Source organism: Lissotriton vulgaris, chromosome 5 (genome assembly GCF_964263255.1).
Source record: "Lissotriton vulgaris chromosome 5, aLisVul1.2, whole genome shotgun sequence".
NCBI classification, from domain to species: domain Eukaryota; kingdom Metazoa; phylum Chordata; class Amphibia; order Caudata; family Salamandridae; genus Lissotriton; species Lissotriton vulgaris.
The window spans coordinates 343,346,155-343,368,541 of NC_141693.1; the positions used below are offsets into that span (position 1 = coordinate 343,346,155).

General features: G+C 41.5%; 1 protein-coding gene across 1 annotated transcript in view; it reads left to right on the top strand.

The window, feature by feature from the left end:
* Nucleotides 1-22,387, top strand: part of ESPN (espin) — a 1,077,204-nt gene that overhangs the window by 210,742 nt on the left and 844,075 nt on the right. Inside the window, exon 2 of the mRNA XM_086921582.1 lies at nt 19,770-19,963. Within this exon, the coding sequence (XP_086777708.1) occupies nt 19,770-19,963 (194 nt within the window). The remainder of the gene's footprint in view (nt 1-19,769; nt 19,964-22,387) is intronic.

Here is a 22,387-nt window from a genome sequence, read left to right on the forward strand (position 1 = left end):
CTTAGCCAGCTGTTGTTTGTAAGCGTTATTTCCCAAAACAGATTTTTCTTCAAAGCGTTTAATGAAAAGTACAGTCATGAAAAGTACTGCCATTTCTGGAGCAAAGGGACATCCCACAGCGGTCCCCTTGGTTTGAATATAGTATTTCTCTTCAAACTGAAAGTAGTTTTTCTTTAATGCAACAGATGCCAGTTGAAGAATAAAAATTCAGGGGGGACCTGATGCGGATGATCTGGCTAAGTGGTATTGTTACATCGACGACATCTGGTGCCTTTGGGATGGCCCTGAATCAAGACTAATTGACTTCTTTGAGTGGTTGAACACTAGACATGCTGACATCAAATTCACTTTACCCAAGAGTTGTTTGCACTTTTATATAGCGCACACTTTACCCGCAGGTATCAGAGTGCTTTAAATCAGCACCAATTGCATTAATGTCAGACAGAGGCCTTGCATTAAAGAGAGCAGGCATGCACAGCGGGGGGAGCGCTGGCGTTTCTAAAGTATGTCCTAAACAACAGTGTGTGTTTGGTGAAATCCATAAAACTGCGCAGCCTAAAGGTGGAATGCCGGGGTGGGCTAGCACTTGGTTCCCTTGTTCTACAGTGGACTACTTGAAGTGTGCAGGTGTAACGCAGTTAAATACCACCATGAATGATTGACATCGTCCTCAGGAATTTATTTATAAAGGGTTCTGTGGATGGTTGTAGAAATGCTTCCATATATTAACAAGCATTTACAATGCAATAGGTTTCGCATTTGCAAGAGTTTAAGCTATTGGCATTGTAAATAACAATACCTTTTTTTAATCGGTTTTAAAAAACAACACACAAATAAAAGCATTGTCATTCATAAATGCCAATAGCTCAAACTCTCGAAAATGCAAGATCTATTGCATTGCAAATGCTTGTTTCAAAATGTTGTTACTAGAGACCCCTTCCCATAGGCCATAAAGTAAGTCTGGTTTGTTCACTTCAACCACTCGCTCAGTCTAATTTTGGGTGAAGATTTCCATCCTGCCACTTTCCATGTTCACCAGAGGCAAATGTCAACTACAGCTTTATCAGTTGATTTGTGCTCCCAAAATACAGGGAGCATTAAGATAATACTCTGCAGACAACCTGTGTTCAAATGCAGAAATGTCACTGGTAGAAATCAGAGTCCTCACCTCCACCCACTCAGCTTGGAGAACAATACACACTGCAACATTAACCCCTGTGCAGCAGAGCACATGAACAGCATCCGAACAACTTAATACCACATCCACCAGTAACAGGACAGCATACATCTCAGTACTCTGCCACCGAGTGCAGATACACAGCATGAAACTTTATGTAATACACATATAAAATCACTAAGACTTACTGCCTTCTATGACACGTGGGTCGCTTGCTCACTGTGCCACTAGAGCCAAGCTACACCTGGTCTGGGTTGCTTGTGTTCCAGTTCAGAGATGATCTGGCTTGGCAGTTCTTCTGGGCTGTTACTACTGGGGCAGAAACAAGACAGGTTTGCATATGGCTCGTTCTAATTGTTATTATTTATTTTTTTGAAGTTTCAAAAACCATTATTTTGTATAAAGAACGGTAAATCAGCGTAATAACTTCGAGCAATATCCTATTAAATATTCATGCAGATCTTTAGCACCTTCCCGTGCCTTATTGTGTACATTTTGTCGATTAGAACATATACAATGAAAGGTAAAGAAAAAGAAACATTAACTCCCTCCCCACCCACCCACTGTGCTCTCCCTATAAAGTGCCGAAGCAAGTACTGGATCTCAAGTTATCAACGATAGTAGTCATTGTGATAAAGTCTTGTGTAGCATTCCGCTCAGTTCAATATGACATGTGTGGTGTACTGCCCTCTCCCAGTGGATCTCTTCCGCATTCCTCCTCAGATCCACAGTCTCGTTCCAGCTCCAACTGTGCACCTCGGCGGGAGCCGCATCCCCACCACAGATTACGGAATTCAAGCATTTCAGATGAAGGCAGCGCATTGTCCATCCTATAGCTGCACTGCTAGGCAGTAGATTGAGGATTATCACTGCCCTCACCCTCTACTTCCTTTCTCTCTTCTCCCTCACTCGCCTGCTGCCGCAGGAGGTAAGATGTGAAAGGGCCCCAGATGTCTTTCGGCCGTGACTGCAGCAGCAATAGCTCCGCATATGCATGCAATTGATCTTGCCATGTAGTCATGGTCAGTATCCACTGTTTGAACTTGGGGGCACGCCCCCTCCCCCACCTGCATGCCACTAATCTCTTAGCTAGTAGTAAGTTCATTGCCCAAACTTTTTTATGTACAGTTATCGTACTTTGTGTCAAACCCAGCAGCGCCATCAGTAGGCATGGAGCTATAACAGTGCCCAGCATGTCAGAAATTCCCGCAAAAACTAGTGTCCAGTAGTCAGCGACCCTGGGGCAAGTCCAAGCTAAGTGTATGAAGTCAGTGCCAGTCGCTCCGCAGCGAAGGGTGACTCGGTCTAATCTGAGGTGGCATTGAGGCAAAAGATTGATGGGTTGGAATGCTGCCCAAACGTTTGCCAGTGATTAGACTAATTGCAAGAATTTCTTTCATTACTTTTTGTGTGTTGATGGAAAGCCCTAAGAGGGTATGCCCACACATGGGTCCCTTGCTCACTGTGCCATTGGAACCAAGTTACACCTGCATGGCAAGCCCCAAACAAAGTGAAACCGGTCTTGGGTTGCTTGTGTTCTGGTTGAAAACAACCTGGCTTGGCAGTTCTGCCTGGACTGTTCTTATTGGAGCAGGGCCAAGAATGATTAGCAAATGGCTGGGTCTAAAGTGATATGGTCGGCAAAAGAATAGCTGGGTTTGTATTCTACCTGAGCAAGTGCCAATGGTTAGACTTATTGCAAGTATTCTGACTAACATGTTTTGTGTGTTTTATGTAACTCCCTAAGTGGCCAAGGATATGCCCGACATGAGTTCCCTGTGTTTCTGGTTTTATTCTCTGTCAAAAAACCTAACATAACATGGTGGATAATGCCCAGTTGAGACGCTAATGAGTTAAGAAATGAAAAGTGCCTGACGGTGAGGTAGGAGTGACCCACTCATTAAGGGTTCCTCTGAACGAGAAGTTTTCTTCCGTATTTTATCACTTATTTGCAGGAAATACCACTGACCCAATTTTAAGGTACCAGAAGTGCTCATTAATCTAATTGTGCAGAGATATCTTATGGACGGAACAAATAGGTCTCTTGATTTAGGCCACATAATATTTGAGACTTCAACTGTACTGGGTGAATCCTTCTATTTTCAGTGAGGCTTGCCTGAAGTCCGTTAACTGAGATTCACAGTGTGAACAAATTGTTGCTGGGAGATATCATTTTCCTGAAGAAGGTGGCTGTGATATTACAATACCACTGAAACGTGTTGATGCTCTGGTACTTCTTAGAACGCTAGATCTTTGGGACGGTGTGAGTCATAAGACGCTAAAGAATTGACACGAAACGTATGACTCGACACAGACTAGTGTTGGTTTAATGACATGATATTTTGTCTCATTTGTTCTCCCATTGTGTTGTTGTTTATTTTATGAAGTTGCATGGATTTTTGTATATTGTATTATTTGTGTCAATTTATATATGTTTTTTACAGTATAACTATTGTTTTTTAATCTGTATTGATACACTATGAAATTTGTAATGAATAATGTGATTTTTTTAAATATCAAATACATAAAGGATACTGGTCTAATAAATGTGGCTCTTTGAGAGTACTGATGTTCTCATTTATTTGTATCTTTATTGTTTTACTGTTTATGTTTTGGTGATATGGGTTGGATGTAAATTGAGTGATTGATCGTGCCAAAGAGGATTTTGTTATTTGACCTTTGTTTCAATATTATCATTAGATAACATTGTAGCAAGTCCCAAAGTTTTTTTCATAGTCTTAAATACACAATTTCTTCATAAAATCATATGCATGGGAAAACATCAAAAAAAGGAAAACGAAGAAGAAAATATTTTATGAAAAAGTTGTTTTATTGCCGCCTGAACATTTAAAAACGCACCATTCATACTTCTACCATCCACAGTCTCACTCTACCATACTTTACAATCAGTCATAAACAGCCCCCATGAATAGCACTAATTTTTTAATACATACAAAACAATTGAAAATATATTACATTCATATAACTTCGCCTGGAAAAGTTATGTGAATTTGGGAACTGTTATCACAAACCTTAAGTTATTTAAAAAAGCCATGGAACTGCTATAAGCAACGAATGTGTGAAAATCGCTTGTACTAATGAAATATGTATTGATTTCGTAATGAATCAAAATAAAAGTGTAATTTAAAGTTATTAACATTATTTTGACTAAGATTATCAATCGATTTACATTATTAACCAATGCATATATTTCAGTTCTATCCTAAGTCAAAGCAACTATCTAAGTTTTTTCCAAAAATAGCTGACATTCTTCAATGATCAGATTGTTAGCTCCATATTTAAAAAACTGTTACTCATAAAAAAATACAATTCACCTTATAAAAGACATTAGCCACCTACTCAATCAATGCACTCAAACAAGGAATTGGCAACGTCAGATAAACTCTAATAACTTTTGGGGATAGGAGGAACTCATGGAGTTTCACTCCACAGAATTGCGTGGAGTTATATAAAAAAACATCTCCAAGATTCCACTTTGTCCCTCCTCCTGAAGCTGAGCACTGAACTGGTGAACTTGGAAGGTTGGAGTAGAAGGGAAAATATCAATTTTATTAGCATTCATGAAGGTGCATAGACTGATTGGAGCTCATTGGCCTTACATTTGTACCACCCTTGGAATTCCAACATGGCCATCGACTATGCATGTGCACAACCCGGACCAACCTACAACCAGGCCGATCTTAGCATGTCTCCTGCGCCACCACCAGGCTAGACAGCTAGTGACAGTAGCAAAAGAATGTAATGGACCCTTCGTTTACAAAAATGCACCCATTTACATAGCAGCAGACATTTCTCACGTTACTACAGTATGTTGAAAAAGATTCCTGGCACTGAGGCCTTCACTTAAAGCTGGAGATCCAACATGGATTACTTGATCCCTCCACAATGTTGCTTACTATCAACGGCACACAGAGGGAATTCACAGACCTGACAACCTTGAATTGTTCTTGGATTCTTTAGCGACCCCCAACATGGACACTACCTCATTGCGGGGCACACCTCACCAAACTAACATGGGCCACCCTGCTGGCTTCCAATGGCCCCACGGAGGATGTCTACATGGAACGTAAGTTTCTTTGGGCAGTGATAAAACACTGGGAGAATACAGATGAATGAACACCCCCATTCAGAGACAAAACACCATCTCCACAGAAGCCCTGAATGCTGCACAGTTGACTCTTTTGGCATGGTGCAGTGGATGGTGCCTGTCACACCAACTACCAGGTAAAGTCTACCTGTTGGCGGTAGAACTTGGCTCCAGACTACAGGGTGGACAGGGCAAACTCTCTACCCATGGGTCTTTCCCTTTCTTAGGCCGTAATAATTTGAACTGTTACTCTGGAACTGCCATCTTGATAACGCCCTCCTCCTGGTTGTTTTACTCTTTACTAGGACCACCTTATTTCCTGGATGAGGACTTCATGGTTGCCCGGACAGCATGTACATGGGTCACTGGGTGGTAGGGCTGGAGGTAGTAACTCACTCATATAAATAATATATAAGTACATTTGTTATTTATACACGATTCATTAAGATTGTGCACTGCACAGTGTTTAGTTTTGCCAGTTTTTTTTACCTCTCATTTTCTGTTGTTGATTTGGAGGGACTGTCTTTTCTGAGGCTCCCCAGGACAGCATCATCAACACAATGTCAAAGAAATGTGGGGTGGCTATCCCCTTTCAGAAATCATTATTATATGTTATGTTAGCAAGTAATTATTAAGCGCACGGCTACTCCGGGGAGTGGAGCATACTGGACGCACATGTACCATGAAACCCAACGAGCTCAGTTTAAGGCTGTTGTTGGAAAACCCAGGTTTTAAGTTTCCATCTGAAGGTGATGAGATCCTGGGATTTCCTCAGAACAAGGGGCAAGCTATTCTTAGGCAAGAAGCCAGCACTTTGAAAGATCTACCACCCCTCCAGGAAAGCTGCATACGATGGGTGATGATCAAAGACTGAGATGATGACCGCAAAGTTCAACACGGAATGTAGGGCTGCAGTCTGGCCCTGAGGTATCGGGCACCGATTTTATGGAAGACCTTAAAAACCAGCACCAGTGGTTTGAAGGCAATCCGTTTCTTAGTCGGTAGCCAGTGCAAGGAAGCTAAAAGAGGGGTGGAATGAGTTCTTGGCCCAGACAAGAAGATAGCTCGGGCTGCCACATTTTGGACCACTTGAAGACGCCCAAGCAGGGATTCAGACAGGCCAAGACAAGGAGTGTTAGCATAATCCAATCTCAACACCACCAAGGCTCGGACAATCGTCTTCCGATGGGGGATCGGGAGAAGGGGCAAAAAGTTCCTCAACATCCTCAACATACCAAAACAGGTCCCCACCACTGATTGAATTTAGGCCTTCATAGAAAGTGAGTCATCAAATTTAACTCTCACATTTTTTACTGTCAGGACAGCTGAGGTGGGAGGAGACATGTCCTGCGGTCACCAATGATTCCAGAGGTCACAAGACCGAGAGCCGAAGAACATTATTTCTGACTTCTCAGGATTGCACTTCAATTCGTTTAATCTAAGCCAGTGAAACACCTCAGATAAGCAAGTATTTATTTCATTGCTATTGAATTCTGAGCCCTTCCAGCAGTTGAACAACAGTTGTGTGTAGTCAGCGTACGACACTATCTTAGCCCCATACTTCTCAGCCAACTGTGCCAAAGGCGCCCTATAAAGATAAAACATTATTGGGCTTAGAATTGAGCCCTGAGGGACCCCCACATTTATCGGGGGAATAGGGGCCGAAAAAGGCGGGCACCAAATGGTTTGTTGGCGGTTTTTCAGAAAGGACTAGAACCATTTTAACACCGTGCCTCCGATCCCACCCTCTTGGAACCTTCGTAGAAGTCCATTGTGGGGCACGATATCGAAGGCCGCGGAAAGATCGAGTAGCACCAGGGCCGCCCAGCCCCCCTTATCCAAAGTGATTTTAATAGTTTCCACGACTTCCAGGAGGGCAGTATCAGGGCTAAAATTGGATCTGAAGCCCGATTGGCTTGGGTGGAGGAGGGAGTTGGACTCAGCATATTCAGTGATTACTGAATTAACATAACTCTTTTAAAAGGGGGAGAATGTTGGCCTTTTTCCAACTCTCAGGCATTACTCCAGCCTGAAGGGCAGTATTCAAAACTGTATTAACGGCTGGGTTAATTACCTCGGTGATGGCTGCCAGAGTTTTGTCCGGACATGGGTCAGGGGATGACCCGGATTTATGGATTTTCATCAGTGCCAAAGACTTATTCAAAGATAGTGGAGGGAACTGGGTAAGAGCAGGGCCTGTCCCACGGTGGGTTGGACAAGAAGAGGCACTATCCCCTACAACTGCAGAAGACTGAGCTGCAAAGGAATCTTGTATGGCCCTAATATTGTCATAAAAAAATCAGGCCATCTGGAAGGCCCATCCCTCACTGAGGGCAAACGGGCTGCTAATAACTTTTGGGGAAGAGAAGTCCTTGACAATATTAAAAAGCTCTTTACTCCTGTTCCCTGCATGTTCAATTTTAGCAGCTAAAAAAAGGTTTTTTCCCTCATGCACACACTTATAGGCCTGTTTGGAGATCATTTTTTCTGGTAGCTTATAGTTGGTATGCCATTCCCTTTCTAGGCATTTACAGGTGCTCTTACTTTTCTTAAGCGCCTCTGTGAACCAAGGGGCTGAGTCTCTATTTATTATTGACTTTCGTGTAATGGCAGGGCTAGATCTAAAGCGCAGAGTTGGAGCAAGTTCTCTAACGTCAGTACATCCTCTTCCACATTCCCACTGAGGGAAATAAGGTGAAGACGGAGAGTCATTTGCAAGGCCTCTGCAGTGATCAGATGAAAGGGCCTATACCTGCTCTCCTTGGGCCTGTATTGGGATGGAAGGCTGTCACAGTCCCTGTTGATTTTGAATTTGATCAAAAAATTATCAAACCAGGTTAGAGGTACAGAGATGACCATGTCAATTTGTTGAGAGGCAAAAACCTGATCCAGGGTATGGCCTTTTTCATGGGACGGGAGATGGACATATGGGACATGTTTAGAAAGTCCAAGGTTTCAAACAGTCCTTTGGACTTGGGGTCCGTCAAATTATCCATTTGGATATTAAAATCCCCTAGTAATAGACAATGGCTGTATTTCGCTGCAATATTACCACTTAGTGATTCCAGGAACTTCCCGGCAGGGGGATAAACAACTACCCCCGCAATGGACTGCTGGGCGGAGATTGTAATCAGGAAGCCCAGGCTTTCTGCCCCATCTATTTCCTCAGTAGTTAGAGGAACACAGTTAAAAGGGCTCGGGACAATTAGCGCCTCCCCTATATCATTCAAAAAACCTGGACAGATCCAATGGGGTGATATATTATTGCAAAATTGAAGACTATGGATGGCACAATGATAGTGGGCTCCATGTATTCACCTAACCTTGACAGATCAACCTTTTTTCTAGAGTCTCTTGAGACTGGTAATGGGTTTGGGTGTACCAATGTAGTGGTGGCTGGTTATTGACAAGACCGTTCCACTTGATAGGCACAGAATCATGGATGGTGCCCTGGTGTATACTAGAACCTAGAGCTAAGGAGTAAACATTTCTCTACTGTGTACATAGTATATGTTCTACAATTGACTATTTGGAGCACACGTTCATGGTGCAGCTTCATTTACCTACCCTATCAGATGAAGGCAGAAAGTTGCTGGAGGGTGAGATTACCAAAGAAGAGATAGCAGCAGCGATTTCAGCCATGCCATATAACAAAACCCTGGGGATAGACGCCTTCCCCGCTGAATTATATAAGTTAAATAAATCCACTTTGGTGCCCTTAATTTACTGAGTTTTGTAAGATGTGGAAACTAAAGGCAAACTGCAGAACAAATTCAGCAAAGCTCTCATTAGTGTCATCCGGAAAGCAAATAAGAGCAAAATGCAATATGCAAGCTATCACCCAATATCTTTAATCACCGTGTATATGAAAATAAGTGCTCTCCACCAGGCTACTGAAAGCTCTTCTGTGTCTTATCCATGACTTTCAGGTTGGTTTCATTCTCAAGATTACTTCAAGAACCATGAGAGATTACTAGCAAATGTCCTTTGGAAAGTGAAAGATGACATGGATGACAAACTACTAATGTCCCTGGACTGGAGACGGAAAAGGCATTTGATAGGGTCAAATGAGGTACTTATTCCAAATGCTGCAAAGAATAGTCATAGGTCTGGATTCTTTGTGAAAACAAAGTTGTTCTATTCTAATCCTACTGCACAGATCGATTTCAGGGGGCTTATATCACCGTACTTTGCTATACACAGAGGTTGAACCATGGGTGCGCCCTTTCTTTTCTTAAGTGCATTATAACCCCTCCCAACAGCTATCCATCAATAACACCTGATGAAGAGTTTTGACATGGCTGCTGGCTTAACAAAGATCCACTATGCTGATGATATTCTCCTGACAATCTGTGACCCTGATGGCTCAGTACCCCAACTACTGTCCCTGATTTCAAGCATTCTCAGCTTTTTCTGGGTACCAGATTGATTGAGCAACGCTCTACTGATCATGAAGTGACCAATCAGAAGAGCTCATAGCGACTTTGGCTTCAAATGGGAAATGGCTGGTCTCAAGTACCTGGGCATTCAGGTCACAAGAAGCCTGGAGGGAATGGTGATGGCAAATCTACAGCAGCTGATGATGCAAATGGACAGGGATTTTCACAGATGATCCTTGCTTCAACTCTCCCTGTGGGGCAGAGTACAGATGGTAAACATAGTGATGGCGCCCAGGTTTAATTATGCTTTAGGCGTGATAACGTTTGATAAGAGGTGGATGTCGACAGTCTTAACAGTCGCAAAGATCTGCATCCTCCGACACTGGTATGTGTACAAAAACTTCCTAGGCAATCTGAGTGACAGACTACAGATAATGGGACCAAATAGGACTAGGAGTAGGCAAACAATACAAGAAAAAACATTAATAAAAATGAATCATGATTTTAATCGACATATTAAAAATCATATAAAGAACAAATAGTTCAAGTTATATGACACACAATTACATAAAATGACACAATATACACTCTTTATAAATAAAAAGACACCAACATGACCTATTAGTGTCTACAATAAAAAATATAGTGGCAAATTACTCAACACGCGTTTCGGCGAAAACGCCTTCATCAGGAGCCGCAAGTTACAATCTGTAATTACATATAAAGAGAAGATTTATTACACATATAGCTCTAGAGAATTTACACATTAGCGTTAGAGAATTACATATACATAAAACATATTCATCACATTACATTTATACAATGACAGTGCACATATATCTGTACATTAAAATGCAGCCTATAACCTAGAAATAGAAGGTCCAATTTGTGTATCTTGTGTCTGGTTTGTCATATGATAGACATATAAATAAGCAAGAAAGATTGTGCAGTACTCCTTCTCCTACGATAGTATACAGAGAGAACAGATGATAGACCTCTCTATACACAACATAGTCATAGCAACAGCATTGTTGGAGTTAAAATACAGAGAGATACAGAGAACATATGTAAAAGGTTTCTCTCTAAATAACATATTGATAACTTTGACATTGATGTAATTTTAATGTATGATACTAACATGAGGTAATCAAACCTTGCTAGGCAAAGATGTTATTCTCCAGTAGATGACAAAATGACATTATTTCACATGGGTAATGATATAACATAGATATGTTCATAACTTACTTGTTTGTGAGTCGCAAACGTTGTGTCCCACTCGCTATATCAAGGACCAGGTCGATATATATTTACTGTTGCAGTCCCACCTCTTTGTTTACATCTGCTTTCCGTTCGGTATTTAAGAACTGTCAATCGGGATGTAGGTATATTTACCTAATTATTTACCGAATCGGAATGATTCGGTAATTAACGAATCGGTAAATACCAATTCGGTAATTTAGGGAAACATTGAAGGGTGGCAGGGTGTCACTTTGACACCCTATTGCACCCCTCAATTATGTATAGGTGCACATGTTGCAGACATAAATGCCCTAAGGGCATGTATGTCTGCAACATGGCACCATTTAAAAAGTCAAAAAAATGCTTTTTAGAGGGTTTTCATTATTTACCACCAACTTCTAGTTGGTGGTAAATTATGAATTCTTACACCCCTGTAGCACTGATTTCAGTGCTACCTACATGTCAAAATACAGATTCGGTATTTTTACCGATTCGGTATTTTACAGAATCGGTAAAATGACTGATTCTGTATTTTGACATGCCCCTACATATCAATATCCAAATACCGGTCGGAAACGGCCGAAAATCTGTATTTTCGACCGATTCCGACCGGTATTTCGATACCTACATCGGGCCCTTAGATCCTTAACTTATGTTCCTTGAGACAGTGGACAGATACGCACACCCCTTAAAGTATTTACTTGCACTGGGGAGCGGGAGGGAGGTTTCCAACCGCCATGATGTTGTCTCTGTGGCACATGATTTGACCCAAAACAAGGTAGATATAAAGGGGGACTGTTAGACTGAACTGCCAGATTTCCACACGCTCCAGAAGTACTTGATTAGATTAGATTTCATTTGGCGTGATTAATTTAAAAAAATCTTGCTGTAATCAAGTTACGACATTATCATGCACATAAAGTTATAATTAAGGCTCCCGGTTTTCCGTTTAGACATTTAGGCCCACATGCATCAAAAACCCGATTTTGCGATTCCTAATTTGCGATTTTTACCGAATCGCAAATAAGGAATCGCAAAACGGGATGCATGATTGAAAGTGCATAATATTTGCGATTCTGTAAAAATCGCATTTTTTACCGAATCACAAATATTATGCGAATTCCAATTTCCGATTTCGCAATTCCCATTGATTCCTATGGGCCAAAAGGCCCATAGGAATCAAGGGGAATTGCGAATTCGCAAATTGGAATTCGCAAAATGTTAATGCATTCCATGGGTGCAGGGGGGGGTCCAAAGGACCCCCCTCTGCACCCCTGAAATGTATTTTTAAATGGATGTTTCACACACACATGTCCTAAGGACATGTGTGTCTGTAACATGACAGTGTTTTAAATGCTAATTTGAGCATTTTAAACCTTTTTCGCAAATTACCACGAGGTTCACCCTCGTGGTAATTTGCCCCCCCTAATTGCTAATTCACAATTTTAAAATTAATCATGCATTGCTTTTAAGGAATCGCAAATTTGCGATTCCTTAAGAGCAATCGCATTTTTGGAATTCGCTAAAAATAGCGATTTTTCCAAAAACGCATGATGCAGACTAAAAAGGTATTTAGGAATGGCAAACGGACGAATTTACCGAATCGCACCGTTTGCGATTCCTAAATACCTTGATGCATGTGGCCCTTAGTGTAAAGGGCACTTAGCATAGGCTCCAATTAAAAAAAAAACTGCTATTACAACATAGGGCTCCAATTAAAACAAGCATTTACAATGCAACGGTTTCGCCTTTGGAAAAGTTAGAGCTATTGGCAATGTAAACGACAATGCCATTTATTTATCTGTTTTCAAAACCAACACATAAATACAAATGTTGTCATTTACAATGCCAATAGCTCAAACTTTTCCAAATGCTTGTTTATATTTAGCTTGAAAATAAAATGCAAAGAAGTGAATTCTCACCCTCGGTACGGACTACGAGGGCCGCGAGCCATACTCAGAAGATAGACACCAGTGCGCGCCGGATGGCGGACGGATGGCTTTAATCCAAGAAATTCACTCCGCCAAGGCGGACGCCCTTCCTGCGGCCTGAGTCACCGCGGAAACTAAAAAAAACAATGGAAGAAGACATTAAAAAGGCACCTGCTGCTTTTTTACTGATAACCAGAAAACGAATGGGCAGCTAGGAAATGCAGAGAAAAACACCACGATAGATACACCCACACGCACGAAACAGCGCTTATCTCGCAGCGCCGGTCAACAAAGCACTAAACACGCAAGCCTAGAAACCACTGCTTGTTTCACAGTGCGCGCCTTGCAAACTCTACTACACGATGTAACCTACAAAACAAACACGCGTCCGCTCGTGGGGTGAAAGAACTGCTGTTTCATTGAGCATAAACCCTCTGACACTTTCACAGTAAGCGCACTATAAATATAATTATTACCCTAAACTTTTCTCCGTTTAGAATCAAATGTTTATTTGATGGGTTTCCGTAATATAAATGATACAGATACTTACAATGACAAAATAAGGGACAGATTGCCCCCGAATCGCGTCAAGGCGGGCCCTGAACTCAGTGGCGCTCCTCTCCTCCAATGGCTGGCCAGCATTTACGAGGCCAGCCAATAGAGAAGAGGGGCGTTTTCAGGCCCCCGTACTACTAACAAAAGATTTCGGCTCCGCCTACCCACTGCTTATGCAGTGGGACGGTAGCCGAAACCTAAAAAATAGAAATGCGTCTGGGAAAAATGTTCCTCGCAGCCAAATTCCATTAGATATCTTTTCAATGCAGCATTTGATCTCAATAAGCTGTCACCAAAAAGGCAGATTATTAAATAAAAATAGGAAGGGAGGAAGATAACTTCAGAGTTTCCATCTCACGAAAAAAGTCTGAACGGTCTGTGAATCACTCCCTTTAGCTTTACAAGGACAGTGTAGACACATTAAGCGAATGTCTTACGTGACACAGTCCCACTCTCTTTGAGATCCTGGTCGTTTATGCCCTTGAATCGTCCTACAACTTGAATTACTGACTGCTAACATAACAAACAAGTTTGTTTTACCCAAGCACCAAACCACGGCTTGAACCAAGCTTGCTGACACTCAGCTTGTTCTCACATAAACTAGGCAGAGCCAGTCTAGAAACCAGCCTAAATCTGCTATCGGAAGCAAAAATCAAAAGGAGGCCAGAAAGACCAAACCAAGAAACATGAGCGTCCCACATCAGGTCAGGAATACAAACATACTTGCCCCTCGAGTCAACATACTTTTAAGCATAGCTAACGAAAGCAAACTATACCCAAAATTTTTCTGTTTAGGCGAACGTTCCTTCCCTCTCATTATCTCCTTGTTTCCTCATCAAGCCCCCTCCTCGCCGCCCAACACACGCTTCCCATGTACAAACAATTTAAGCCTCCAACATAAACGAATAGATCCAAACACCCGCCATAAGGCTCCAGAATTAACCACCAAGAGGCAACAGGTTTAGTGAACACAACGTATGACAAGCGTGTGCAGCTTAAAAATATTACCTAATGAAGGAGCAGGAACAACAGCTGGCGCTATACTGCACGTTCCCACCCACTCATTTCATCCTTTATCGCAGGGCTTTAAGAGGGCCGGGTCTTACCAGTACGCAGCACCGGCAGTTCTAAAAAGCAGGTGCTGAGCAGGGTCCAAATTGGGCTTTCCATTTCTGCCATCACCCTAAGGGTGAAAAAAAATCTCATCTCTGCAGCAGTACCACCCTTCACTGCCTGCGAGGCAACTTCAAAGAGCCTCGTTATATTTTTTTCACTGTCTTGTCAGTTCAGAACCGAAGCATTTTCAATATTTTATACTTCGACGCAATAGTTGCTTATTTTTCTTACGCAACTAACAACCATTGACAAAGCCAATGGCCCTGGCTTGTTATAGGTGTAATTTATTTGTTGTATTATATAGCTAGATGAATGAAGCAGCCAGTTACCATTCGGGTGGCACACTATGCTAAGCATAGATTTTAAGCTTACTGTGTTTAAGCCACGCCCTTAATTACACCGATCACGCCCCTCTCAGAAGCCCCACATTTTTTATCCCACTTAAAGCCCTGCTTTATCGCATACGCTTTATATAACCAGCACAAACACTGCACGAACCATTAATAAAAGTGACAACTCCAGAGGCAGCAGCATAAAGTAACGTCGCTTTTACCGTTTTCGAAATCAAAAAAAGTAAGTCCAGCAACGCGACGTAGAGTAGGATATGATAACTAATCGATGCTACCAGTTACCACTGTACCAAATGTTGTAGGAAGACCAAATTATTACGGCAATAATGCTGGCGCAACTCCCTGACCCTACACTACAATCTTGAACGTGATACTGCATATGCTGAAGGAGTGCATGGTCAGAAAACTTACAACAGTAAATTGCAAAAAGGATACAACATTCCTGGGGGTATTCCAGTAGAAAGTGGACACATAGCAAAAGCTACCATTGCTGCTAAGTGTACGACTCCGTTCACTGCTGTCATGTGTGTCAACCCTATTTATTGTACCTGACCAGAACCAGTATTCATACTGGTCTAGTCTAATGAATACAAATAAATCTGGGACAGAAATGTGTATTAACGAGGTGCAAATACATCTGGGCAATGTGGAATGATACTTTATTAACAGGTGAAACCTGTCAATGTTAGTAGGATGAAGTAAAGGCACGTTAACGAGTCTCAAGGCAGACAATAGAACACAAAAATCAAAATCTGCTTGAATGCGGCTTTAAGTGAAGGGAAGGCCATCAACTGTTTTTCACTTTTATATCCTTTCTACATAAGTGTACAAATAAGCCTTTGGTTTATACGTTCATGGGGCCTTGCGAAAATGGTAGTCTAACGCATACAGGATTGGTTTTACTTGGTGGCTCGGTTACAAGCAACCTACTGCAAAGTGCTACCGCTGCTCATAAATGCTCCATGGAAACGAGCACTTACATACATTAGATATATTGAAAACGGTTGCTAACATTTCTAAGACAACACGAAACATGTATTCACACAATTAACACACAATAGATCGTTTATAGTAATCAAATGACAAGGCAGCTGAGGGCAGAACACAAAAGAGGATGTCTCCAAGCAAAAGACAAAAAAAAACACACTTGGCTAAACCAAACCCGATGGCCACAGAATGTGAGAAAGAACAGAAAAAAACGCACACCAGAGGAAAAAAATAAAGAGGTAGAAGCATATAGCGAGGTTTTGCAATTGCAATACTTCCATATTGGAATTAAGGAAGCGGGGAATGATAGGAATGTAATGTATAAGTGAGATTTGGTTGATGTTTTCTGTAATGTTATTAAGTCATACTACAAACAGATCTTAATCAAGTGCCTTATGCTAACAAAGGTTGGTGACATATGGGGTATGGCACGTTTTACAACCATGACACTGGTTCTTGTCAGCATGTCAGTAATATCTGATAATTCTTCAGTAACATGAGTGACGTCCACATTCCATTACCAATGGGCAGACTTTTGATGATGCAAACGTCTGCCAATGACTTTGTAACTAAAGCAAACCAGACGAGGTCGATGCAATACAAAACTTCACATAACCACATCCAGCATACCCACTACGTACGGTTTCAAGGCAACATCATCGGCGCATTCACACAGTAAATGGGCGTCTTCAGCCAGTGCTGTATCACGAGAAATACATAACATGCATACGTTTCGCGTCTTACATCAACACGTGCATATGCAGCACCTATATGTTATGCCCCTCTAAGCATCCGAATGAATCAAACTTGATGATGCTTTTCAAAAACATAAAATATGTTTATACAAAAACACAGTAGTCTTAGCAAACAATGTGATTTCATTAGGTTTTGGAGCATACGCATGCAGGCAACAGTGGTATGGGGAAATATTAAATACAAGGGACGTCCTGCAGATAGACTGCTCAAAAGCAAACAGCACCTCTAGAACCTACGCGATGCTTAAATATCCCGACTTTGCTTAGTCGCTTTGAACGCCACAAGAGGAGGCTTCGGTTTGATCACCTCAGCCGAACCCCTATAAGAAAGAGTGTAGAGGAAAGGCAATGAACGGAAAGCGACCACAGAAAATCGTCTGGCAACCCTTTCCTCACCTTGTCGAGCCACCTCTACAACTTTCACAGATCAGCAACGGATCCCCTTTCGTCGCGTGCAGCAAGCCAGCAACGACGAAAACTCAAGATAGCGGAAGGAATCACTATGATGCAGTAGCTTGAATTTTCTCGCGCCTGCCTGTCATTGGCTACTGGCATTTCCTGGACCCCGCCTCCGTAACTACCGTAAATGCAACTGGTAGACATGAGACGCCTTCAACCTGCCCAGGCCTCGTCTCCTCCTCCGATTGGATGGCTTGGATTTCAGAAGCTAGTAGGCTATGCTGTACGGCCCAATGGGTTGGAAAGAGCAAGCCCGTGGTGGAGAATTTGCCAGGCAATTAAGAGGAGTATCTGAACACGGTCCATAAAAAAAGTGCGAAAGGGAAGGGGGTCTCAAGATGGGAAGAACCAGGGGCGAGTAGAGAGTTATTTGAAATAAAAAGAGAGGGGTGGGCGGGGTAACCAGCGGACGAAGTCGGAGGGGAAACAACACGGCTAGGTTGTGGAAAAGTGTAATCGGAAGCCAATACCAGGAGAGACCGGGAAACAAGCTTTGACAAAGACAAATGTTGCTGTTGGCGATGCTGTACTGCATGATCGGATAAGGATATTAAAACCCAAGCAAAACAAGTCAGGTCCCGGGCCGGCAGCCAATCACAGCGCGGCCCGGGAATGACGTCACGGGGGTGTCCCGGGCCGGCAGCCAATCGCAGCGCGGCCCGGGACAAAGGGGCGGGGCTTAAAAAAAGCACCAGAAACGCCCCCGAATCGCGTTTTCGAGAGAAAGCGCGATTGACAGCCTCTGTCTCCCAATGGCTAGTCTCCATTTATGGAGCTATCCAATTGGAAACAGAGGCTGTCCTAACCTCACTATTAATAACAACAGATTTCGATCTGGGAGGGGCTTCGCCCCTCGCCAGGTTACGAAACCTAAAAAAAACTGCTATAACAACATAGTGCAAGTGTGCATGCCAAATTAAATAAATGTGGAAAAATACTAGCTTTAGCGTTTTTTTTTCTTGCGTCAAAAATAAATGTGGATAAATACAGATAAAATGACCAAAAAATAAATATGGATAAATACAGACGGAAATGTGAAAAAAATAAATACCATAAAACCGGGAGCCCTAGTTATAATCAATTGTAAATCAAGGATAATCAATGCAAAATAGCAAGGAGAAAGAGCCCCAAACTGTGGATCAAACGCCTCAGGGGTTAGATCTAGAATCCTCATTCTTCTTACACAATAAAACAAAAATCTGAGTAATGCAATAAAAAAAGATTACCGAATAAAGTATAAACCATGGGAAGGACGGTTAAGATTTGCACTTCAGCCCCGCCATTTTAATTCTGGGAAATAAAAAATTGGTTCCAGTCTGACCGTAATTGGCCGAAAAGGGTTCCCACAGTTCTGAGAATCAAAATTGAAAACAGTGCCACCATAATTTAGCCCTCACTGCCACATACATGGGGATTTGTTATTGTCCCCAAGGTGCTTATTACGGTCATCAAGAAGTACTTGACTTACATACTGACGTTGAAGAGATCCACTCTGCCTCCATTCCTGCATTGCTCTTGTCGGACAAACTGTGAGTGATGTACAAGCCAGAGCTTAGTGGTTGAAGAGGGGGCGGTAGAATGGGGGGAAGGATAGCAGGAGTGTTCCAGATGTGTACTATGATGTCGACATCTGTATTACTTTTTTTGTTTTTCCTTTTCTCTTTATAAATCAATTTACTTTGCTGCTGTTGATGATGCTATGCTTTGTACGTTCGCCTTAACCTAATAACTATTTCAGCCTTTAGACTGGTCTCTTGCTTTAGGCCTGTTGCATTGCAAAATAATAAAGAAATATTTGTTTTAAAGAAAGCATAGGCAAAGCTAAAATGTCAGCAGACGATGCATGCCAGACTTATTGGCTTTGCCAACGCTCGACTTGAATTGTCAATGATTTTAACGACACAAAGATGTATTCTTAGTAGCTAAAAAAGGCCCATGGCATTATCAGACCTAAGAATCAGAACATACATCTTTAATGCATCTTACATATATACATGTGTATTGCAATTGTTAAGCAATACACATTTAGGCAGTAAATTGGATGGGAAAAGCTTGCAAACAAACGTTATTGAAACCCTAGGCCAAATTAGAGTATATTTAGTACCAGCAGGAATCACAATTTTATGCATAGAACACTTCCATTCCAATTACACTCTGATCGTTGCCCCAGTTTTCAGATATCTATTATTGTTAACCATATTGGTTCCTTTATGAAATTTAATGCACAGCATAATATGCAGGATGCTGAAGTTATTAAGGTTCGGGTCAAAGCGGGATCACTGGTAATTACTCAGGTCCCATGAACCCATTTCCGGCTCTGTTACAGCACCTTAAGAGCACACCTTCACCATCACACATAAAACCAAAATACACAGGCAGCACTATTATCCCATGCCTTTTCAACCAAGCACAACATACAGTGCAGCATGCGCTTTTGGACGTTATTAGAAAGATGAAGCACCATATAAATGCAACTACAATACCTTACAATATACAATATTTTCTATTCTATTTCATAAATTCTCCATTTACAAAAATGTATTCATGGAATTCTCTATTTTATGGTTGGTCGTCTTTTAGGAAAGATGTACTTGGTTGTGTTGATTCTATTTTCACCTATAGGAATCCCACCAGAAGCCTCTTTATTATCCTATTTTGCATTTTTTTCTGTAGCATATTAAAAGACCTAATTGTATTTGTGTTCATTCCACAGGACAAGGATAATTCCGGTGCCACGATTCTGCATATCGCCGCGAGGTTTGGTCACCACGAAATAATCAATTGGTTACTGCGATTCGGAAGCAGTGACGCAATGGTTACTACAGACACAGGAGCATTACCTATTCACTATGCAGCGGCCAAAGGAGATCTCCCCTCGTTACAGTATTTGTTAGAAGACTGTCCAAAGTAAGGATTTTATTTTACTCACAAACATAAAATAAACAGTGAGCCTGATTTAGTGGTAATATGGGTGGGTTATTAAGCCCAATGTCATGTCTTTGTGTTAGGCTAAAAGTATACATATTTTTCATGAGCTCTCTTGTATAATTACAATATTTAAAAAGACTACTAGCTTGTTGCAAGGTTTACTAACATTGTATGCTCATAGATCCTGACAGATCTTTCCAAATTCATCTACAACTAACACAAGTTAATTTAATCTATTTACTTTGTTTACATTTAAATATTGCATTAATATCGGGTTTCCATTCACTGAGTAAAAATAATTTTATTTAATTTCCAAAATAAACCAAGGACAATTATAAACTGCATTTTATTCTATACAAAGAGAAAGGGGGGCTGCCTTCTCATTTCAAAGTTGTTGTCATTTACAACTACTACCGGTGCTTCTTTTAGTGTTACTAATAGCATTTCTACCTCTTCCATTTTTAGTTCTACTTCTACTGTAGTTACAAGTAGTTCTATCCCCTTTAGAACTGGCAGCGCTATCATGTATATCTTGATTACTGCTATTAGTACAGCTATTGTTACTACTCCAAGTAGCAGTAATGCACTGAGTAGTGATACAAATGCTAACACTGCTATTCTTTTTACTACTTCTATATATAGTGTAACTACTATTGATTTTATAAGTTCTACTGGTACCACATCATCAGTTCTTAGTAATAGTGCTTGAGCACCAGACAATGGTTTTATTATTAGTACTGCTTCTGAATACATCTTTATTTTTTTGCTACTGGTAGAAAGCCTATTGGTCCTACTACTAGGAGTACCACTGCTACATGCACCTCTGCGTTTACAGGTAGCACAGAATATGACTAATTCATGTACTACTACTCATGATACTTCTAGTGCCAGGATAACCACTAATCCTACTAATTTTACTACTCGTGTCGGTTCCACTGGCACCACAGCTATTTATAGCACTACTTCTACTATTACTACTAGTGCATTTGCAACTAGCTTTTTATGAATGATCACGCTAGTCCAAATCACAGAGGCGTGACCATCAATATTGCAGCAAGTGCAGTGGCACCAAGGTCCTCTGCAGGGCTCCATGCACCCACTTTATAGCTAGATTGTGCCACCAATCTGGGGTATTGGGGAGCCACTTACTTGGTAACATTAGAACCCAAGGCAGCCTTACCATGCTACTGCTCTAATATATGATATCTTGTTTTCATTCTGGTAACGATTTCACAATTTCCATGAAAAGGTAAATGTATGAATTCACAGCTGACCGTTTGTTCCATGAAACCAGTGCCAGACCGGGAACCCAAAGCACTTTTCTCTGACTAGCTCCTGCCAGTGTCCCGGAAGACTGGAAATGCTTGTTTGCAGGTTTAGTTACTTGGGGCCGATATTGCAACTGGTTGCCAAATGGTAGAAATAGGACAGGCGGCATACATTCTTATGAAACATACCCTAGTCAATAGTTATAAAAGGTGTATTACTGTGTCTCTTTTTTTGTATATAATTCCCTCTTGTTTATAATTTCTTTTTTGTCAACTACTTTGAGCTAGACTACTCATGCAGAGTTGTTTATGTGTATTTTACTAACTTAGCACTTTATTTCGAGTTTGGCAGGTACCGTCACAAATGTGGTGGATGGCGGATCTGCCTTATTAGAATTCCATTACAGCCTACGGCACTTGTAGTTTGGCAGATGGGATGTTTGTCATGTTTTGACGGAGCGTCCTGTCCATCAAACTATAATAGAGGCCCTTAGTCTGGATTAATTGCCCCTCCTTCTTATTTCAAAGCCTCCATATGTCCTTGGATCTGATCAGTATGCCAGATTCAACATTGACTTGTCGTTGAATAGCGTCAAATCAATATTTTTAAGCTGTTTTGCAGGTGTTTGTAAGGAAATCATCCATCTATATAGTCAAATGGAAGGAAAGTCACTTCTTCAATACTACTATTGATATCATGACACAATTAATCTCTTAATGGCCTTCTTTGACCAGCATGGCCGTTGCAACTGGACTTATTTCCTGCAGTTTCCCACATGACTACTGTGCATGCTTAAGAAGCCGCCAGAGAAGATTGTACTGTTCACTCATTGTGCCCTTTAAAGCTCTTGAGACATTTGATGTGTTCTTACTTTGTTTTATCTGTCTTATACTTTCACATGATCATTCCTGTGGTTTTCTGAGTTTCCCCATGGGTCGTTTTGCCTAGTTGATCCTTCGTTAGTGTCCCTTTTTCGTATGTTCTTCTTTGATTAGCATGGATGTCACTGCCTAGCATGGATGTCAATAGGGGCAGTCATGAACAGAGACTGCTACCCCAGGCTTGCCTTTTGGTATTGGCACTATCCTTGATACGCCTGATCCCGAAGGCAACGGCAAGACAAGTAAGTAACAC